This window comes from Toxorhynchites rutilus, chromosome 1 (assembly GCF_029784135.1).
Source record: "Toxorhynchites rutilus septentrionalis strain SRP chromosome 1, ASM2978413v1, whole genome shotgun sequence".
In the NCBI taxonomy this organism is placed as follows: Eukaryota; Metazoa; Arthropoda; class Insecta; order Diptera; family Culicidae; genus Toxorhynchites; species Toxorhynchites rutilus.
In genome coordinates this window covers 4,070,935-4,093,272 of record NC_073744.1, presented here as the reverse complement: position 1 = coordinate 4,093,272, position 22,338 = coordinate 4,070,935, and the positions used below count along the sequence as shown (strand labels likewise).

General features: G+C 40.3%; 1 protein-coding gene across 2 annotated transcripts in view; it reads left to right on the top strand.

Annotated features, from left to right (window-relative positions):
* The first annotated feature begins 807 nt into the window (after positions 1-807).
* The window catches only part of LOC129762424 (lysosomal-trafficking regulator), a 37,447-nt gene continuing 15,916 nt past the window's right edge, over positions 808-22,338 (top strand). For both annotated transcript variants that reach the window (XM_055760659.1, XM_055760660.1), the window contains exons 1-7: positions 808-965; positions 1,154-1,625; positions 1,703-1,779; positions 2,497-2,698; positions 2,813-2,929; positions 2,990-5,375; positions 9,125-12,181. In XM_055760659.1, the coding sequence (XP_055616634.1) occupies positions 1,455-1,625; positions 1,703-1,779; positions 2,497-2,698; positions 2,813-2,929; positions 2,990-5,375; positions 9,125-12,181 (6,010 nt within the window). In that variant the 5' untranslated portion in view covers positions 808-965; positions 1,154-1,454. The remainder of the gene's footprint in view (positions 966-1,153; positions 1,626-1,702; positions 1,780-2,496; positions 2,699-2,812; positions 2,930-2,989; positions 5,376-9,124; positions 12,182-22,338) is intronic.

Sequence of the window (22,338 nt, the reverse complement as noted above, 5' to 3'; positions counted from 1 at the left end):
TTACTTGAACACCCTAAAGGTGTAGTATGTATCAAAGTGTGAGCAAAATGAGATGGAATCGAGGTTTTTTTGCCAGGACAATGACCCAGAGCTCAAGGCATATGAAGTTCGCACATTACAATTACTCAAAAGTTATTTATATTCCTCCACAACCTTCCGACATCAATCCCAGTAAAAAACTAAGGAAGCTATCTGTGTAGGAAATTTAGAAACCATCAAATTTCTAAAAATAACAATTTTAAAAACCACTTAATGAAAAAAATGATAAATATACCTTCTGAATACACAAAAATATCGTAGATAAGGCTAAAGACAGCTAAAGATAGTTGCGATGAACATAATAATGATGGAATTAGGAAATTGGCCTACGCCTCCGAAATAAAGTAGAGATTTCAACCAGCGTACGATTATGAGTTTGAGCCAAATATTAACTCTCATATGACACTATATTTTTTTCTAAATAGAATGTTCCGCAAGCTTGTTTTCGACTTTCAAAAGAAGGGAAAAGAGATCTGAATGGTGGAGTACGATTACGGATTTGAGTCACTGTATTTTGAGAAAAAAAAATTATGACAAAAGAACGATTTTAAATAAAGAAAAAAAAACAACATTGAACAAAAACCCGTGTATATTTTTAAAAGATTTTTAAAAGGTCTAATATGAATTTAATCGATTTGACATATTTTATTAAATCTTTACTTTTTTAATTCGAAGAATCGGACAATCTATAGTGATGGTAACATTCAGTGTTTCTCCTCGTGTCACGTTTGTTTTGATTGGGCAAATTGAGCAACTACTGAATAATTAGCAAACCGTGCAAACAGAAAAGAGAGAACACACAGTTGGAAATGGCAAGTAAATAATATGTGCCAGAAGTAATCAAAACAAAAGGATTTAAAGTTACGTACATCTTGTTATTTGTTGTTTCTGTTTCAATTCTTGGAGGAATTCGTGTAAAAAAAAGTGTAAGTCGAAAGTTATAAAGAATTGCGTGATCACGAAGAACCTTGTACTTGAGGACATTCAACTTGTTCTATCAGAGTCGGGGTTTCTTGCAAGCAAAGCTATTTGCATAAACAGTCGATTATACCATCGCATTATCACCATTATCAATATGATTCAATTGTATACTAACACATGTGTCTTTGTACAGCTCCTCGATGTAGGACGAAACAACTTGTTTAATGCACACAGTAGGATCTATGAATCTTCCAGCAGTTGTGTCAGTGATTACCAAGGAATCGCACGTTTCAAAATTGAGAATAGTTAGTGTAAAAATGGGAAACTAGCGAAAGTTTTTGGTGCATAGACAATTTGCGCATGAAAATTTCACCGGGACAAATATTGACAACAACGCCACTTGATATCTGAAGCACACGTTGATTCTCACAATCAATATTTTCCTTACGAAAGCTGTTTTAATCTCGGTGGTAAGAAAACAAACAGCAGTGATTATGACATCGCCGGTAAGGGGTTCGGGAACACCGCCACAACAGATGTCCCCCGCTGGGATCGACACTCTTTGGCTAAATTTTCTGAATGTAAGCAGCGGCGAAGATGAAAACAGTTCCGACGATGTTTGTAATGACCAGAACGGAACATTCTACGCTGCCGGTGCAAATAAGGTGAATTAAATAGTTGTGTTCGATAATTTTTCGTGTTGCATCCAAAAGATAACATTTGTTGATCTAATTCGCTGCAGATCGCACAATTGGAAACATTCTTGCAAGCGTTTGGTACGCTCAGCGAGGATCAGCGAATTCAGTTCCAGCGCTCAGTGTGAGTATGATGCGGTGCTAATCACAGTGGCTTATCAGTGATGAGCCCGTAATTCTTATCAACGTGTATTCTGCAATCCGGAAGTGTTTGAATTTCTAAAGATAGTTTTTTAAATGCTTGTGAAATTATATTGAGGCTTTGCGTAGCTAGTGATCCCTGATTTTTGAAATTATTCGTTCATCCACTAATCGAATACTTTTCAGCAGTTTGTTATTCGATACGATTAATCGCCCCAAATAATCGATTAATCGATTAATCGTCATACTGAGAGAAATAATTAGTTAGATTAATATTTCTCATCCAGAAAGCCATCTGGAAACAAAAAAGCGTTCATTCCGCCTGAAAATCAATTATTATCTTTTACGTTCCCCTAAACTCGTAAAAGAAGCTCAATTCGCGTTGACGGCATTGAACTTCGATCACGAGCGCCAGTGACAATGATTGATTTTTAGGATAACACTGCAGTGGCCGTACTTTTATTTTGCTCTGGGCTTGGATCGATTAATCGACGTAAATTATTCGTTCGCTTCGATTATTGGTTGTTCAGTATTCGTTCGATTAATAATCGATATCTGTAGGAAGTATTCGATTAATCGATTAATCGAACGATTATCGGGGATCACTATGCGTAGCGCGAAAAAAATGCCATACTTCACCGATGTCTTGACGCCTACCTTAATTTTGTGCATTAAATCAGTCCTTGTTAATATTTCGCAGCATCTCGGAGTCTATATCATCCACCTTATCGCGGTACTTACTGCTGTTTATTTACAAGATTTGTAATTCACCGAAAAGTGTTGCCTCCGTTAGCGGAGACGCTTTGGATGAGAAATCATGCAAAGGTAGCCAATCCATTAGCGCGGCGTGGAACAGCACTGCAGACGACACCACACAAGTGAATTCTCTGAGCAGCAATGAGGTAAGCAAATGCACTCTTCAAACGAGTCATTTGATATCTTATCGCGGGGTACAGTGGATGTGTGTCGGATATTGTTCTTACTTTCACTCGTTTCCTATCTTTGTCGACCCACAGAAAGAAAGTATCAATGGAACGGATTATGGCGAAAACCGGTGTCAAGATTTGAGAGAATTTCTCCTGGAAGGTGTTGGTGGGAGAATTCTGCAATCGCTGGAACATATTGGAACGGAGGTACGTAGAATTCTGTTGCGATTGCCAATCAGTTCTTCAACGTGTTGTGTATCGTTTTAGGATATTGTGAACGATCGTGAATTCGCTACCGTACTTATTCGAATCCTGCCAACCAAAAAGTGGCGAGACTCATACCAAGCTGAGCTTCCTTATTGCCCTGCGTATAATTCTCGTCTATTGCAATTGTTCGGGATGCGTACCTGTAATAGTGAATGGCGCAATGGCAAAAAGCAAGTGATCAAGAGCTTAAGTCCGACCGAATCTAGCAATGCGGAGAAACAAACGGAGCAAATGCAACTGGCGCATTCACGCGTTACTTCAACACAAGATCAGCTAACGCTTACAATACTCAACCTGCTCGAAAGCTTGGTGATGAACGAAAACGTGTCCACGATCGATGAAAAATCCGTTACTGTTAGTTGTCTTCGGATGGCAATTGATCGTCTGCGACAGCAAGTATTATTCGAAGAATGTCCACGAAACAGGTCGATCATCAGACATAAACTGCTCGGGATCCTGATGTTGAGTTTAAACAATTTATTTTTTCTCGATAAAATCGAAACTGATCACATTAGCTTGAAGCAAGTGTCCTCACAAGTCATGGAAATACTGCGCATCGAATTGGAGCTGAATAGCTCGGACCCGATTAGTTGTGATTTCATTTTCAATCTCACCTATACAATCGTCTCGAGCGTAAACCAGTCGTTTCTACAATTCTGTGAGAATCTAGTCAGTGAACAGTACTTTTACCCAACGTTTCGACTACTCGAAAGCAATTTGGAAATCATCAAGCATGTCTACGGTCTGCTGCATGCATCCAACAGCAATACTCACGGGAAAATAATCGATATTCTGCTGACTATGCATCGAAATTTCGTCGAAACGCTTGCCCCGAACAGGACCAATGGAAGAAGAATGTCGAAAGGACGCCATCGCCTTCATCATGCTCGTCAAGATCCACGAACAATGTACGTGTGCGCTCTGGAACGCATCCTGCTCAACGTGTTCCCAGTCGTTAAGTTGTCCGATCAGCGAACACTGTTAAAGTTTTTCAGTGAAAATCAAATCTGCTGTTGCAACGCAACCATCGGAACTCTTGAGGTTCTGCTGAGACGCACCAATTTTGATCTGGTGCAACGAATATGTCTGAATTTCGCCAATCGAAGTGTGATACGTGCGATTTTCGATCAATCGGATTGTGACACCTGCAAGCAAGAGCATTCCAATAAGAAGTTCGTTGAACGATTCACTGCAGTTCATTGTGATCTATTCGATGCCTACGCTCGAGTAGAGGATCGTCCACGAATGCCGATTTTTCTTAAGTACCTCCTAGATGTGGCCAACGTAATTTCACCCGAGCTGGCTGAGGTTGTACTGTTTGAGTTGGTGTTGCCGCAGTTACGAAAGGAACTGGATCGATTTGGCGATGATGGAGCGGTGGAAGACATAACCAAAGAGATTGTGAATGGTTGTTTGCAAATTGTGGCTCGCTGTTTGAAGGGAGCGAGTCTGTTCGAGGCGCTTTTCACGGAGGAGAATCTGACAATGTTCGTAAAATTGTCACGGCTGGCGGAATTCATCTACCAGGTGGGGGTTATTCTGAAGCTTGGAATCGAACACCAACAGCCCCAGTTCGATGAAGTGAGCGATAAGTTGGGGAGAATTTTAATACACAATTTGCGGGGACTGTCCCAATATTTCGAACAACTTTTCCGAACTCTGAAATCAAGTGATGTGCAAATTAATCTGAAGGTGGGGTTTACTAAGAACACAGAGGGGATGGTGTGGAACGGGACAACCGCAGACATGCTGCAGATTTGTGTTGAACACTGGAAGCTGATTAGATACTTGCTACAAGTTAACAAACGTTTCCACGATACCTTTGTCAATCATTTTGACGATGCGGAAAGCTTCCTGCTCCTAATCCACAATCTATTCAGTCTGCTTATGCACCATGGAGGTAAACGAAGCCCGCCGCCACTCAGCGAGCTGACAGATCTCGACGAATCGGCCAGCCCAGAACGTCGGAGCATTCTTAACATCTTTCATTTCAATGACCAATTGCTCGAAAATCATCCGCTGCCGAGTGGAGACATGTTCTACGGGAACGATTCAACGTCCTCCAGTCACCAGGAGGAGAAAGATTTCTCATTTCTCCGTGAGAAGTCCGTACTGAAACTACCCACTGCATCCCAGGAAACATTGGACAACGGAAGGATGGAGAAACATTGGTCGCTGATGGAAATGTTCAACATCAAGAGCTTCGTGGTTGAACTGGTGGATGAATATATTACCGGCACAAAGTCACCGACTCGACAGGAGGATTTGCCGGAGCAAGTCAAGCAGCTGTTATCCACCAGAGGATTCATACGTAAGCGGATAGCCATACTGGTGGAACTGATGCTAAGCGCGTTCCAACTGTTGGCATATGAAAACAACCAGTTAGGTGAGTTTTGTTCAATGGTGGAAGATACTGTAATTCGATATTGGTTGCTCTGCGCTTGAGGAGTTGATTTGGCTCATATAGGGGAGAACGAAGAAAATTATTCACTATAATATGTAAAGAAGCAATTTAGTTTGCTGAGAAAATTGGCGGTAATTATTATTTTTCTTCTTAATAGTAGGCCGAGGTTTTCGTCCCAAACAAAAAAATTAACCATAATTGTGTCGATATTATCAAACTTTGTCTTGTACCGTTTTGTCTCAAATTCCGGACACTTACCCCCCTATTCTGTGTTTCGATCGACTTGATAAAATTCCATTCTGTATTCCGTTCGAGTTGTTTTTGCATTTCGTTCGATCTGCGTCTCTTCGAACATTAATGGGCAAAACGTTCGAAATAGGGATTGCAAAATTATAACTCAAATGAAATACATAATTTGTTTCGAACAAAATGCAAAACGGGTGGAATACAGAATCGTGGAGTTAAGCTTTTTTCAAATCATCTATTCGTAAGGCTCAACCGCATAAGCTTTGCGGAGCCTCTAATTCAAGATTCGGTTTTAAAAAAATTCAACTTAAGGCAGTATTCTAGTCTAGAAATTTGAAAAAAACAAAAAAAAAAATTCCTTCATATTTCTGTAGTTTAGGCATTCAAGAATATACCCTAGAAAGGACTTATCTAAAATCCTATTATTTAACGAGAGCCATTTTAGTGATGCCGTATCTAACCTGGTACGGCTAAAACAATGAATGAATGTATGCATTTCTCTATCGCATGGACCACTAAAAATGATATTTTAAAAACTGCACAATTTTAAAAGAAAAATGGGAAAATGTAAGAAAAAATGTTTCACACCGAATTTTGTAATTTAAACGGCTGCAATGTTGTCAAAAAAGAGGTTTTTGACTTGTCCGAAATCCATGCGATAGCGGCATCTTTACTGATTAAGAATCTGTTCGATTTATATGTTTCAGATAACCAGAAGAGCTGGAATCGTTTAAGCCATGGCACAACTTTTTTTGAACCCCCTCACTTCATCAGCTTGTAACTTTTCTAGTTATGAATATTTTTTTCTCCGTTCAATTTTTGTTTTATTGTTGAAAGATAGACGAACAAATAATGATATAATGGATATTGAAAACATTCTTTGTTTTATTTTGATGGAGCTCGAAAAAACGTTCAAAATTTGTGTCTCTACACTAGAATACCCCCTTAATTCCATATTTAGCAGGATTCGATCGATTACTCGCGGTTTATGGGGCAGGGGTGTTAGGCTTTGTTGGCCATTGAACAGTGTCTCATTACCTAAAATGGTACTTTTTCACGAGATTAATCTTGTTTTTGGATACAATAGAGACTTTTTTTTATTTGACTACAATAAAACAAACACATATTACGGGGAAAAATTAAATATATGATTGTCTCAAATTCCAAACACTTTTGTCCCAAGTTCCGAACAGCAAAAACAAAATTAAAAAAAAAATCATAACTTTTGAACTACTGGATCGATATATCAAATTGAAACCAATTAGCTAGTCTTTTCTGGAAAAATATTATACCCGCAAAAAAATTGTATTTTGTTTTCGTAATTATTGATTGTGTTTGTTTTTTTAAGTTTTCAGGGTCTCGGGACCAAGGGTGCTATATTTTTTCATATTTTTTCTTGAAAGCTGAGGTTTTTTTTACATAAGTTATCCAAAAATCAGGAATGTAATTTTTTTTCGTTCTTGAGTTATTATTTTCCAAAGTTAAAATGTTTTGATTGCTGTAGCTTATAAGACAGAAAATAGGAACATGCGAAATCCAAATTTTCTGCAAGTGCAGTTTTACAAAGAAGACCAGCTAATCGACTTTAATATGATATCGATCATCTGAATCGGTCCAGTAGTTCAGAAGTTATGATTTTCTGAAGAAAGTCATTGGTGGGAAAAAGGGAATAAAGAAGATTTTTCGGATCATCAGTTAACTTTGAAAAATCATAACTCAATATCGATAAAAGTCACATCAATTCAATTTTTTTAAAAACCCCGATTTTCGACGATCTTTTGTTTTTTTTAACTCAAATTTTAGCGTCTGCGACACTAATAAATGAAGTTCGAATGAGCATAGGGTATATTATCGTGCAAATCAACATTTCGCAGCAAGTTCCGAATTAAAAATCTAGATAACTATTTTTATTGTCACCCAAAACCATACATTTCGTCTCGTATTACGAAAAAAACACTAAGTCCTAGAGTGTTGATTTTTTACAAAAAAATATTTTTTTCGAGATGACACTAGATCTCGACATTTCATATCATTTTAAGACATTTGGCATCAAACAATTTTTTTCGAAAATCCCGATTTCCTTTGGGTGATTTTTCGATTTTCAAAAAACTCAAACTTTGACCGCTTTGCGCCACTCTCCCTTAGATTCGATTGAGCTGGTATTTTGTATAGGGTGTTTTTAGAGGTAATGAACATTTTGTATAGGGTAACTTTTTGAAATTTTAGGGTCAATCTCAGATTTTTCTATCGCAAAATATCAGACCCGTTTTTTTTTTACACAAGGGGGTGCTAGTTTCCATTTTAAAGTGGTCCGAAAAATCCATTTTTTCGCCGTTTTTTTTTCAAAAATTACTTATTTAAAAAAATCACAACTTTTTAACTACTGGTTCGATTTGAGTGATCAACATATAAAATTAAAGAAAATGGGTTGGTACTTTTTGAAAAATATTACACTTGTAGAAAAGGTGGATTTTGTTTTCGTTATTTTTGATGTTTTCATTGCTTTGGACTAGAGGCCGATATATATTTTTTATATTTACTTGAGGGAATGGCTGAGAATTTTTCTACATAACGTATCCAAAAAACGGGGAAGTGAAGGCTTCAATTTGATACGTCGATCATCTCAATCGGTCCAGTAGTTCAAAAGTTATGATTTTTTCAAAAAAGTATTTTTTTTAAAAAGGCGAAAATTTTGATATTTTTAATCATCGGTTAAATATGAAAATTCATAGCTTAAAAACAAAAAAAAACACATCCCTTATTTTCGGATATATTGTGTAAAAAATCCTCAGCTTCCAAGAAAAAAATATAAAAATATATAGCTCTAGTCCAAAGCCATGAAAACAACAGAAAACATAAGCAATCAATAACTACGATCAGATAATTTTAGTAAGACTGGATAATTGTTTTTTAATTTGATGTATCGATCGGCTAAATCGGTTCAGTGTTTCAAAATTTATGAATTTTCGAAAAAAGTCATTTTTGAGAAAAAGGCGAAAATATTGGTTTTCTGGACCAATGGACCAAATTTTTCTGGAAAATGGTAATGAACACCCTAATTAAAAAATTAAAGAACCGATCTTATATTTTGCGATGTAGAACGAATCTGCCACTTTTCACGGAAATCTGAGAATCACTATATCGGTTTGATATGGGATGGCTGTATAGATAGGCTGTATCGATAACTGCAAATGATGTTGAAATGTAGTCAAGGTTTCCATTATTTAATTATTTATAACATTAAAGTTTAGTGAATTTACATTTAGAAATGAAGTGTTCGGAATTTGAGACAAAACGGTGAATGGATAGCTTTTTTCCCGAGACATGTGGGAAGCCACACAAACGTAGCGGTTGGCAGTGAAGCGAAAGAAAAATATTTTTCCCATTTCATTTCAGTTCACATTACACCTTCAACCGCATTGGTTGATTCTATTTATCGTCGGCAAATTCGTTCGCTCTAATATGTTCAATCGTTTCATTCGCAGAGGACGCAATGCAATCCGCCTTAATCGAGCTTAAAAAGCTCCTGCTGAGTGGAGCCTTCGAGGACTGGGACTCGCCGGAAACGACAAAAAATGTGATGAACGCTTTGCAATCGTTGCTCAAGATTGCCGAAGTTCGATGTGAAAGTGCAGCGGGCGTGGAAAATGTGGATGTGTTGGGGGACGATAATGGGTACTTCTTTCCGGTGCACCCATTCGGGAGGAAGAAATCCGCCAGCGCGGAAGATGATATCAGCTCAACGGACGAAAGCTACACGACGGCTTTCGATGATGGGTACGAGGGGGATTGTGAGTATGATCCCCTGCTGCCTTCGGTGGTGACGAGGAAGAACAGTTTTCGTTCGAAGCGACCGGGCTGCGTGAAAATTGATCAGAACATATGCACGATCGTAGTCGATATTCTGATGGAGCTTTCGAAAGAATGCGCAAAAAATCCGAAAAATTGGTGCCCTGTTCTCGCTCAGATGGTTTTGAAGCTTGGTGGAATTAGGGATCATTTGGGTGGGTCGTTGCACTTGATTACCGGTTTCGGCCCGATTCTGGCGAAGAGTGACCTGCTGCTAAAGGAATTGCAAACATCTGTCTTGGAGTTGATAACCGATTTGGAAAGTCCCAAAGTGTTTACGAAATTCTTGCAACTACTCAGCCTAGAAGATCCTCCGGTTCGGTTAATTCTGTCGAAGCTGATGAATATCGTTGATACGAAATTCAAATTGGAATGTTACACAGAGATTGAATTCCCGAATCTCAACGATGATGGCACTCTTGTGTCGACTTGTGATGTTATGTTGTCCAAAAAGATCAACTATCTACGGGAGCATCATCGCTATTACAACATTCGGTCACCCTTCACTTGCTCGGCCAAAATGATACCTCTAAATTATGTTAACTTCAGTCCGTGGAATAAAGAAGGTTCAACTGCTTCTGCTTGGTTCCGATTGAATCTAAATCAGCAGGACAGTAACCGGCTTTCCCTGACCCATTTAATTTCGGTAGGAAGCGAAAAACAAATCGTATCAGTGTTTCTCAACCGCCAACGACAGTTCACGGTACGTTTCAATAAACCCGATCTGATAATCTCCAGTGCCAACACCAAGCTATACCTAGAGAATGCACTGGGGTTATCGTGTTGTGACGATTGTGCCAAAGAGCTGTCACATCTGTGGACCTATAAAAGTACTATACGCCCCATTCAACCAACAGCGCAAGCCTTCCGCATCGATACTCCAGGAGCACAATGTGTTTACTGCTACAAGCAGCTACGAGTTGGACGAAAGGTAGCGATAACTAGCAAACCTCCGAATGATTACTTCTACGACCTTAATTCTGGGCAATATTTGGTGAAAGATCTCCAGCTGACCGACGATCGCTGGCACATGTTGGTTCTTTCCGTCCAGCAGCTCGACGATTACGTTTCTGTGGTCCTGACGCTGGATGGAGTACAGCAACAAACGCTAACGATAACGGATCCGTGCAAAATTCATATCGACACTGCCCTACCAGTACTGGCCATCGGCCATCGTATTGGCGTGGAAGACGATTATCCAGTAAAGTTTTCGCTTTCAAATGTCCAGCTTTTTGGCAAATGTATCACCGACAACTCCATACTAGTCAATTTATACGCAATTGGACCCAACTGGATCGATTTGACGGGGTTTTCAAACGGAGAAAGCATTCCCAATTACGGTAGCATTGATCTCAGTAAATTGACCCTCGAGGATCTTCAGCCTGGGAATGCATTCGAGCAGCTTAAACGTTTTCTCATCGGTTACTACACAGCTCTCAAACCAGAACAATTCTTTTTGAGCAAACCTGGTGCGGGAAAGATCAGTCTCGGGATGATGAGCTTCTCGCCTTGTGTATTCCCGAAGGATAATCCATCACTCCAGCGTTCGATTCTGCTGTCCGGAGGTATCACTGTGCTATTGTTCGCATTCGCGCGTGTCGTTGAACTAACAGAATCTTCGCGAGTTCATGCGGATGCGCTAAACTTACTTCTGCGCGTCGCTCATGATAACCACGACTTCTACAACGAATTCCTCCAGCGGGATCTACTGGAATTGGTGGGGATCGTACTGAAGAACAAAAAGTGTCGGAAGGAGATCTGTGTGCTGGCAGCTTTGTTGGAAGTGACATTCGACCAACTCGTTCTGACTCGAAGAAATGACGCTTACAGTGTCCGGAGCAACTCTATGGCCAGGGTTCGATATCCGGAGATCATAATCTTCTTCTTCGAAAACTTTCACATATGGAACGACCGCTCGGAAGAAGTGCTCAATCTTGTGTTCGAAGTCCTTACCGTTGTCACTCGCGAGAAGCATCCCGGAAATGCGTATAACAGCAAACGTCTCGCTACAGCCGGACTGGTACCCACATTGATTGATTTCTGTCGAATGAATTTTGTAATTCCATCGAAAACCATTAAAATATCTAAATTTGCTGCTGACTCACTGGTAGCGTTGGTCTCCAGCCTGTCGAGTAGTCCTCCGAGCGTGAATCTGTTGAGGGAGATCATCGAACTGCTTTTGCTGATGCACAAGCCAACCGATAGCTACGTGACTCACGATCGCCAGAAGTTCTACTTCAACATTAACGCTCAGATTCCGAGCCGTAGCCCGAAAAGCAATGATACCAACATCGCTCAACGTTTGAATTTTCGCGAACGTCGACTCAAGCTTCGCAAAGTTATTCCTTTGGCACTGTCGACTTCCACCACAAATTCTTCCTTCGATTCTACGGCCAGTTGCATCGAGCTGGCGAAACTTGGCGGTAGAAAATCTGAGTCAAGCGATTCCACCACAGATACACCGAGAGGCGGTCCTGCGGCCGATTACGAGGCAAACTATGCGCGATTGAATGAAGCCTTGTCCGATTTAAGCGTTCGGAAACGACATCTGAAGACTGGCAGACATAAAGTTCGGCGATTGCGAACGCAGAGCACACGCGCGTGCCAAATCTCGAAGGAGCGCATACCGATGTCGAAGAGTTGTGTGCGTAGAGATACCCAACGATCAACGCAATCACTTCCTGTCAAGTTCAGTAAGTAGTTTTATTCCATAGAATCGTATTTTAGCAAATATAATTTCTTTTACATCGACATGCTTCCAATAGTAAATTATTTTTGGTAACAATTGATCTCTCTCGATGTGTAATTCAAATAGAGAGGTCGGAGATATCACTGTTTTACAGTGGAATTGTCATAGTTTTATCCCTTAATTTGGTGCGTTCAAACTTTTGATTCATAACATTAATTGCGATGTTTTTGGTCTATCCGAAACTTGACTTTCTTAACAGTTTGGCCAGTACGACGACAACCGTTTATTGTTGTAACCGAGCAATTCCAAATGAAATCGTCCGAAAAATGCAGGTTTTCAAAACATGTATTTTTGATTCGAATGAAAGTTTGTATTCCGTTTGGGTTGGAGGAAATATGACTTTTGATTTTTTACTCAAGTGTAACTTAAGGGCGTATTGATTTAAGTAAGACAAATCTTTGATAATTTATCTATATATATTATTATTATTATTTATATATATAAAAATGGAGTGATGTCTGTCTGTCTGTCTGATTCTTATAGACTCGGAAACTACTGAACCGATCGACATGAAAATTGGTATGTAGGGGTTTTTGGGGCCGGGGAAGGTTTTCGTGATATTTTGAGACCCCTCCCCCCTCTCTAAGGGGGGGCTGCCATACATATGAAACACAAATTTCTGCATTACTCGGAAATTAACCAAGCAAACGAAACCAAAGTTGGCATGTGAAAGTTTTAGGGTGCAATAAATGTTTCTATGATGGTTAGACAGTCCTTCCCCTACTCAAAGGGGGGGCTGCCATACAAATGAAACACAAATTTCTGCATTACTCGAGAATTAATCAAGCAAATGAAACCAAATTTGGCATGTGGAGGTTTTAGGATGCAATAAATGTTTCTATGGTGATAAGATACTCCTTCCCCCTCTCTTAGAGGGGGCTGCCATACAAATGAAACACAATTTTTTGCATTACTCGGAAATTAATCAATCAAACGAAACCAAAGTTGGCATGTGAAAGTTTTAGGGTGCAATAAATGTTTCTATGATGGTTAGACAGTCCTTCCCCCACTCAAAGGGGGGGGGGGGGCTGCCATACAAATGAAACACAAATTTCTGCATTACTCGAGAATTAATCAAGCAAATGAAACCAAATTTGGCATGTGGAGGTTTAGGATGCAAGAAATGTTTCTATGGTGATAAGATACTCTTTCCCCCTCTCTTAGAGGGGGCTGCCATACAAATGAAACACAATTTTTTGCATTACTCGGAAATTAATCAATCAAACGAAACCAAAGTTGGCATGTGAAAGTTTTAGGGTGCAATAAATGTTTCTATGATGGTTAGACAGTCCTTCCCCCACTCAAAGGGGGGGCTGCCATACAAATGAAACACAAATTTCTGCATTACTCGAGAATTAATCAAGCAAATGAAACCAAATTTGGCATGTGGAGGTTTAGGATGCAAGAAATGTTTCTATGGTGATAAGATACTCTTTCCCCCTCTCTTAGAGGGGGCTGCCATACAAATGAAACACAATTTTTTGCATTACTCGGAAATTAATCAATCAAACGAAACCAAAGTTGGCATGTGAAAGTTTTAGGGTGCAATAAATGTTTCTATGATGGTTAGACAGTCCTTCCCCCACTCAAAGGGGGGGGGGGCTGCCATACAAATGAAACACAAATTTCTGCATTACTCGAGAATTAATCAAGCAAATGAAACCAAATTTGGCATGTGGAGGTTTAGGATGCAAGAAATGTTTCTATGATGGTTAGACAGTCCTTCCCCCACTCAAAGGGGGGGCTGCCATACAAATGAAACACAAATTTCTGCATTACTCGAGAATTAATCAAGCAAATGAAACCAAATTTGGCATGTGGAGGTTTTAGGATGCAATAAATGTTTCTATGGTGATAAGATACTCCTTCCCCCTCTCTTAGAGGGGGCTGCCATACAAATGAAACACAATTTTTTGCATTACTCGGAAATTAATCAATCAAACGAAACCAAAGTTGGCATGTGAAAGTTTTTGGGTGCAATAAATGTTTCTATGATGGTTAGACAGTCCTTCCCCCACTCAAAGGGGGGGCTGCCATACAAATGAAACACAAATTTCTGCATTACTCGAGAATTAATCAAGCAAATGAAACCAAATTTGGCATGTGGAGGTTTTAGGATGCAATAAATGTTTCTATGGTGATAAGATACTCCTTCCCCCTCTCTTAGAGGGGGCTGCCATACAAATGAAACACAATTTTTTGCATTACTCGGAAATTAATCAATCAAACGAAACCAAAGTTGGCATGTGAAAGTTTTAGGGTGCAATAAATGTTTCTATGATGGTTAGACAGTCCTTCCCCCACTCAAAGGGGGGGGGGCTGCCATACAAATAAAACACAAATTTCTGCATTACTCGAGAATTAATCAAGTAAATGGGCGGGACGAAGTTTGCCGGGTTAGCTAGTATCTTATAAACTATTAGTCGTACTGAAAAAGTGTCTTAGAAAGAATTATAGAGTATTGATGTAAAAAAAAACTCTTTCTTTTTTTTATTTACGAAAAAAAACCTTAATTTGCAATATCTAAAATATGTATTTTTTTGTTTTTTTTAAATCATATAAAATAGAAGTCATGTAGAAAATTTAAAAAATGAGTCTAAGATGGAAAAACTATTTTTGAAGAACTTTGGGGAACATCGATTTTTTATGAATTTTCGAAACTTCGAATTTTTGTATGTTTGCAATCATTTTTAGCCAAACATCCTGAATTCTGATGTGATTTAAAATAAAAAAAGTTGTTTCATTTCTACATTTCTAATCAATTGTCTTCTTTTTTTTTGACATTCGATTTTGACACATTAAGGGTGCCAAATCAGAAAACAGGTCACGTTTTTATGAAATAAAGTTAACGTTAATAACTGTTTTTGCTGCGAACGGATTTTAACGATTTGCATACCAATCGAATCAGAAGATTTCATTGTTTGATATGCTATACATTACAATCCCATAGTCTGTATATGGTTTAAATTGATGAAAATTGGAAGCATTCCCATTTCCTCATACATTTGTTTTGTCCAATTGTGTGCTTTCCCGAACAGAGCTGCCAATATCGGGCAACTTATGCAGCCGCTAGAATAAAAGCAACGAAGGGAGATAGCGAAAAGAGAATAATTGCGAAGTAAACGAACACCCTTGCATAGAATGTAAGCTGTCGCTAGTGTATATGTATTGCATCTCCTCTGAGGAGAATTCTCAGAATCTTTCTGTGCCCGAAACAACAAATTTTGCTTGTTCTGTTCGTTTTGTGTTTCGTGTTTCCCCTCGAGCTGTGAACGCTAGCGAATATTTCACATGAAGTGTGTTTCGATATTGTGTGCTGCCGTGGCTGAGTGGTTAGCGTCAAACCTAACATGCCGGGGGTTCGGGTTCGATTCCCGTTCTGGTCGGGGAAATTTTTCTTCAAAGAAATTTCCTCTGACTTGCACTGTGGTCACGCGTATTCTAGAGCTTGCCACTCAGAATGCATTCAAGGCGTGTTATTTGGCATAAAAAACTCAACTAAGTACTAATGAAAATGACGCAAGTAATACTACGTTGAGACGGCGTAGTTCCTCTAGGAACGTTAGTGCCATATAAGAAGAAGAAGAAGTGTTTCGATGTTTCATTTTTATCACTGCAACTGTGTGCATCTATTAGACGCGTGTTTGATGCTTGTTAATGGCGATTCACGGAATATGCCTCTCGTTAAATACTCAGTACATTGCGTGTATTTATATAAAGAAACGAATTGCGACATATAACCAATTAGTGTATTGTTCTCGTAAAGGAGGGAAAGAATCGTTGTTTCTCGAAATGATTCTACAAAACCACGCAATCCATTACACCTTTTCAGGGTCCTCGGAACTTTTTACTAAAGAGTTATTTAAGAAATTTCGACGTATTCATAAATAATATCCGAAACGATAAACCAATAAATTTAAAAAAAGGACTGTCTACGTCCTACGTCCTAAGCGGTAGTGTCTCAAATACAACCCCTCGAACTTTTTTAAATTTATATATGTATTTTGAAATTTTTTTAGAAGGGAATTGATAGACAGCTTTTTTGTTTTAAATCACATCAGAATTCATAATTTTAGCTGAAAATGATTGGTAACATACAGAAAATCGCTTTTGCTGATGCACAAAGTTCGATGCTTCACAAAGATATCAAAAATAGTCTCATTGGACTAGTTTTTTAAATTTTCTATATGACTTCTATTTTATATGAATAAATAAAAAAAACACAAAATACATATTTTAGATGTTGCAAATTAAAGTACTTTTTTTTCTCAATGTATATTTTTTACTATTTAACATCAATACTCTATAGCTCTTTCTAAGACACTATTTCTGTATGACTCATAGTTTTTGAGATATAAATTATCAAAGATTTTTCTTATTTAAATCGATACGCCCTTTTCAAAAGTTACACTTGAGTCAAAAAATTCCCAATTGCTGCGGAAAACTCATATTTCCTCCAACCCAAATGGAATACAAACTTTCATTCGAGTCAAAAGCACTCATGTTTTGTCATTTGTCGGTTTCATTTGGAATTGCTTAACCTCATTCTCGTGACACATCGATGTTATCAATCCGATGGCAGTCGCCTGCCAACGGTGAACCCTGTGGTGCTTTTGATTGCGAGAAGAGCGCCTAGGTACTTTGACTGCAGGAAACGAGTCGTATGCGGATTGGAAGTCCGCTGAATTTGAAGACAAAGATAATGCTGACTTCATTCTACCGAATGCTGGGAATGGCAAGGGCATATCCGTTGGTGACGTTGTTGATCATGGATTGACATGCTGTTCTAGCTGTGGCGATGTAGCTGCCAACCCAGCAGGCGATGCAGGACACGACAACTTCCACTTCCACTCAGGATGTTGATTGGTAACTGCTTCGTTAATTGAGTCATTTACTCAGCATCCGGTTCTGATGCTGCTCATGCCCTCAGTTGATTGTTATGGGATCGAATCATCTTTTTGTTCAACTGGACGTTGTACATTACCTAGCCTATCTTTTCGACTACGATGCCCGAAACCCAAGTCCATTTAATGTTGGCGTAGACCTTAGCGTATACAGGATCCTTTGCTGTGCAAGTCCTTGGTCGGCTAGAGTTAGCTTCGGTGCAGATTGTTGGCACCTGTTCATGCGACACGTGAACAGGTAGCAGATCCATGGATGTCCGTAACGGTCGATTATACATAGCTTCGGCGGGTGATCACTCCTCTGGCGCGTTTGCGTTTGGTATAGCCTTCTCTCTTCTGAATATTTCGGACTTGCTCGTTTACGGAATTTTACGGAATTGCTCGTTTGAAAGTGTCGACGAATCTTTCAGCCTGGCCGTTAAATTGAGGATGGAGAGACGCCGTAGCGACATGCTGTATTCCGTTCTCACAGCAATATTGGCTGAATTCCGCGCTTTTGGGTGTCGTTGTCTGTATTCAAAAGCTCCGGCATTCCCTTGTTGACGAAGAGCGGACGAAGCAAGTTGTTAGTTGCTTTCGTCGCAATTTGACGGGTTGCAAAGATTTCCATTTGCTGTAAGCGTCGACGACAATGGGGTAGAATTCCTCATCCAGTGGGCTCGTATAGTCAGCGTGAACACGCTGCCACGAAGCGGTGGGTAATGACCACGGTACAGGATTCGCCTTCGGGGGAGAGAACGAGCTGCTAATGCGCAGTGTGGACAAGCTCTGGCGAAACTGGCCTCATCCTCATCCTCATCCAATCCAATCCGGCCAGTACACATAGCTGCGTGTGACTGCTTCCGTTCGATGCATCCCTGGATGGACCTTGTGGAGTTGAGCCAAGCGAAGGCAGCAAACACACCTCTTTCGGGAGAAAAACGTTGCCTGGAAGAGAAAGACTGTGAGGAGATGGAGCTGCTTCATCGTTCTCGAGAATTGCGAAAAATTTTAAAGAAACTAAACGCTTTGTACAAAGGCTTTTTTTTATCGCGGGCCGAAATGTGCAGGAACAAGGAAGCAGGCATCTTGACGGATGAACGTGAGGTTACCGAAAAGTGGAGGCAGCACTACGATGAACTCTTCAACAGCGCGCAGGCAGGAGACCAAGGCGGCGTTGATGAGGACTACACCGATGCAGTGAACAACGACGACTTATCACCCCCGACGATGGGTGAAGTTAAGGAGGCCATTATTTAGCTGAAGAACCACAAAGCAGCTGGTAAGGATGGCCTCGCAGCAGAGCTCTTTAAGGGAGCTCCGGGAAAACTTGTAGAGTGATAGTCAGGATTTGTGACGCAGAACATAAAAAAGCTGAATTGTGGGAGCTACCTTGCAATCACGATCCTGAATGGTGCCTACAAAATTCTGCCTCAAATCCTCTCCTCTTGTCGTCTATCGTCAATAGTAAGTAGAGTTGCGGAAAGTTATCAGGCCGGGTTCATGCCCGGCTGCTCGATGACGGACCAGATTTGTACACTGCGGCAGATCCGTCAAAAGTGCCGCGAGTATCACGTCCCTACACTTAAACTAGCGTTGCTTAAAAAGCATTTCATTTTCGGCAGCAACCATCTCTTTTCATGCCTTGTAGCGTCAAATGAGCAAATAATGTCATCTGTCCCCCAACGCTTTAAAATGTTTGTATGTATGGAAACAACCTTGTTTCTTTCTTTCATCTTTTTTTTGGGATTGCACCAAAAAAAAAAGTTCAAACGACGTCAACGGGGATCGAACCAAGGCCGACTGGAATGCAAGACTGTTTTACACGACCACGCTATCCACATAGCTAGTGATGCTTACATTTGGTTAGGCATTATGTAAGCTACATACCACATTAATCATATTTGAAAAATCACGCATACAGCAGGAATAATTGATCGTAGTTGTTATGATTGATAAACGAAAACCCCTAATTGTGTGCAGTCAGAGCGGACCATGTACCATTTACTATGGCGAAATGGCTCTCTATCATGTGCAGACAGAGTGGACCAGGTATTAATCATTTGTATATTGAATTTAAACAATTTTCAAGCGCCGAATTCAAACCAATAAATTTTTTTCATCAAGCTAAAGGGGTACCTTGTTGAAATGTGCTTGAACCCGTTAGTGTAAAATGTGAGTATATTAAAAAAATAAACTTGGTCCACTCTAACTGAACGGATCAGTGAAAAATGCTGGTCTTCGGTGAGAATGATCGCAAAATGTGCTTTTTCAGACTGCGATTTAGACTCTAGCCATAACAATGAATTTGAATTTGACCATTCTATTGAGGAATACTGCCTAAGATTATTGAAAATGGGAAGTATACGCTTTATAATGCAAACCGTGCAATCATATTCATACTTTTAGTAGATGGCAGAGATTGTCATGCTGAACGCAACCAAATGTTTACGCAGTCCATCTCACTCTAATTTTTATAACAAAATGGCACACTTTGACTCACACCTGTTTTTGATTGAGAAATATTTCGAATTTGTTCAGTCATAGTGAACTAAATCTAAATAATGCTTTATTTGGTTCAGACAGAGTGGACTATGTACGTATAGGGAGCGAAATAACTGTCTTTTTTGGCATGTTACTTGATGTTTTTTAAATTATCATAAATCAAGGTATTGCCAGGGAGTAGCTAACATTTCTGAGAACAATATTGAAAGAAAAAATTAAATGCTTTGAAACTTGCAGAGCACTGAACTTCAAGTTCGTTTTTCTCGAAATTATAAAATTGTCACATGGTTCGGTCTGACTTAACACCGACCAATTGAAGTTGGAAAGTGTTTTCTAAGGAGATCTATATCCACCTCGGTCTGGGCCGTGTACATTTGTGGCAAAGTAATGCGTGCTTATTTGAAACGTGTCTCTTGTTTCGCTCGCTCGTATTAATCTTATATTGTCGTATCATATATATTATACAAATGCTTGCCAGTATTTGAGAGTCATGACATTTTCTGTTATTTTTACGCTCATTCAATGTAATAAATCGACAAAACATGAGCTAAAAATCAATTTCGGGTGTACGCACCACATCTTCGTCGATTTCAAGGCCGCATATGATACAATCAACCGACGACAGCTATGGAGAATCATGGATGAACAAGGCTTTCCGCGATTCAGTCAACGACGGCGATAGACTCTCCTGTCTGCACTTCAACGTGGTGCTGTTACCCGGTATACCCGACTGAAACACAAAACAGGGCTGATTGTTTTTTGAAAACGAAGCAAACGTTCTCTTTAGTATCTAGTATATAGTACATCTTAGTAGTCCATACTTGGCTCCTGAATTGTTCTTTTTTTTTCATTCCAAACCCAACTGTCATCGAATAAAGACGTTCTCCAAACTAAACTTATAAAAGGTTATGGGCTCCACGGCGAACACTGTGTGCGGAATTCCGCAATTCAACGGCGGACCGGATTTTCAGCACTGGAGCTTCAGAATGAAGATGCATCTGGATTCGGTCGGCGTTTTGAAGAATTTGACGGAGAATGCACCGGAAGCGGAAGCGAAGAAAAAGAAGTTCGATGAGTCGGATCGTAAGGCCAAAACTCTAATCGTAAGTTTTCTGGCCAACGAGTGCTTGGAAGTAATCAGGGAGAAGTCGACTGCCAAGGCAATGTGGACGGCACTTGAAGCTACGTTTGCCACCAAATCGATCGGATCTCAACACCTGATAAGGAAGCAGCTCAATCGGCTGAAGCTGAAAGAAGGCGAACCGATGAGACCGCATCTGATGGTGTTCGACGACTTGATACGGCAAATGAAGACGGCTGGCGCGAAGGTTGATGATGCTGACCTGGTGGTGCTGCTGTTCCAGACATTACCTGATTCGTACGACCCTCTGGTAACCGCCCTAGAAAATGTTCCTGAACAGGATCTCAAGATCGAAGTTGTGAAGCAACGCCTGTTAGCTGAAGACTCGAAGCGTCGGGAACGAAATGAGGAATGTGGCGAAGCGAAAGGTGCGGCTTTCTCCGGTGATAAAACGAAGAAGACTTTCAAGTTTCAAGGAAAGTGCCATAAATGTGGCAAACGCGGTCATCTGAAGAAAGACTGTAAGCAGAAATCTGGTGGTGAAGCTAATTCGGCTGAAACGCAGAGGAAAGCAGTAAGTTTCATGGTGAACCGGGACTACGCGCAGCAGAAGAACAAAAAACTCGTGTTCAAACTCGACTCCGGGTCCAGCGACCACCTGGTCAATGACAGCAAGGTGTTCCGGAGCGTTCAGAAGCTGAAACAGCCGATTGTGATTAATGTGGCAAAAGATGGTCAATCATTACTTGCAAAGACCGTTGGAGAGATCTATGGGAACAGCAATAAAATGTATCCGCTCTATATGAAGGATGTGCTGTATATTCCGGAGCTACGCGACAATTTGATGTCAGTGAAGAAGCTAGTGATGGCTGGAGTACAGGTAATCTTTGTCGGAAAAGAAGCAGTGTTGAAGAGAGACGGCGAAACCATCGCTACTGCCCATCTGAGAGGCGGACTCTACGAACTGGAGATAAATCTGGAGAAATCGTCAGCAAACTTGTGCAAGAAGGAAACGGATAAGTTATGGCATCGACGGCTCGGGCATTTAAGTGAGGACGGCATGAAGAAGATGGTAAGCAACGATCTGGTGACGGGGGCTGAGTTTCGTGGTACCAAGCTGAGTTTCTGCGACGCCTGTGTACAAGGGAAACAATGCCGTGACCCGTTTAGTGGAACTCGTGACCGAGCATCCAGGCCCTTGGAAAGGATTCACTCGGACGTGTGTGGTCCTATCGACCCTCCTGGATGGGATGGATCAAGATACTTCGTAAGCTTCATTGACGATCATACCCACTTTGCCGTGCTGTATCTGATGCGGAAGAAGTCCGAAGTCTTCAACAAGTTCCAGGAGTATGAGGCGATGGCTACAGCGAAATTTGGCTTGAAGATATCGACCTTAACTGTGGACCAGGGACGTGAGTATGGTTCTAATGTTCAGAAAGATTTCTATCGTAGAAAGGGCATACAAATCGAACCGACGGTGGCTTATACGCCACAGCAAAATGGTGTCTCGGAACGGTTCAACCGAACTGTAGTTGAAAAAGTGCGCACCATGTTGATCGACGCAAGCGTTCCCAAGGAGCTGTGGCCAGAAGCTGTCCTGACTGCTGTCTATTTGATTAACCGAAGTCC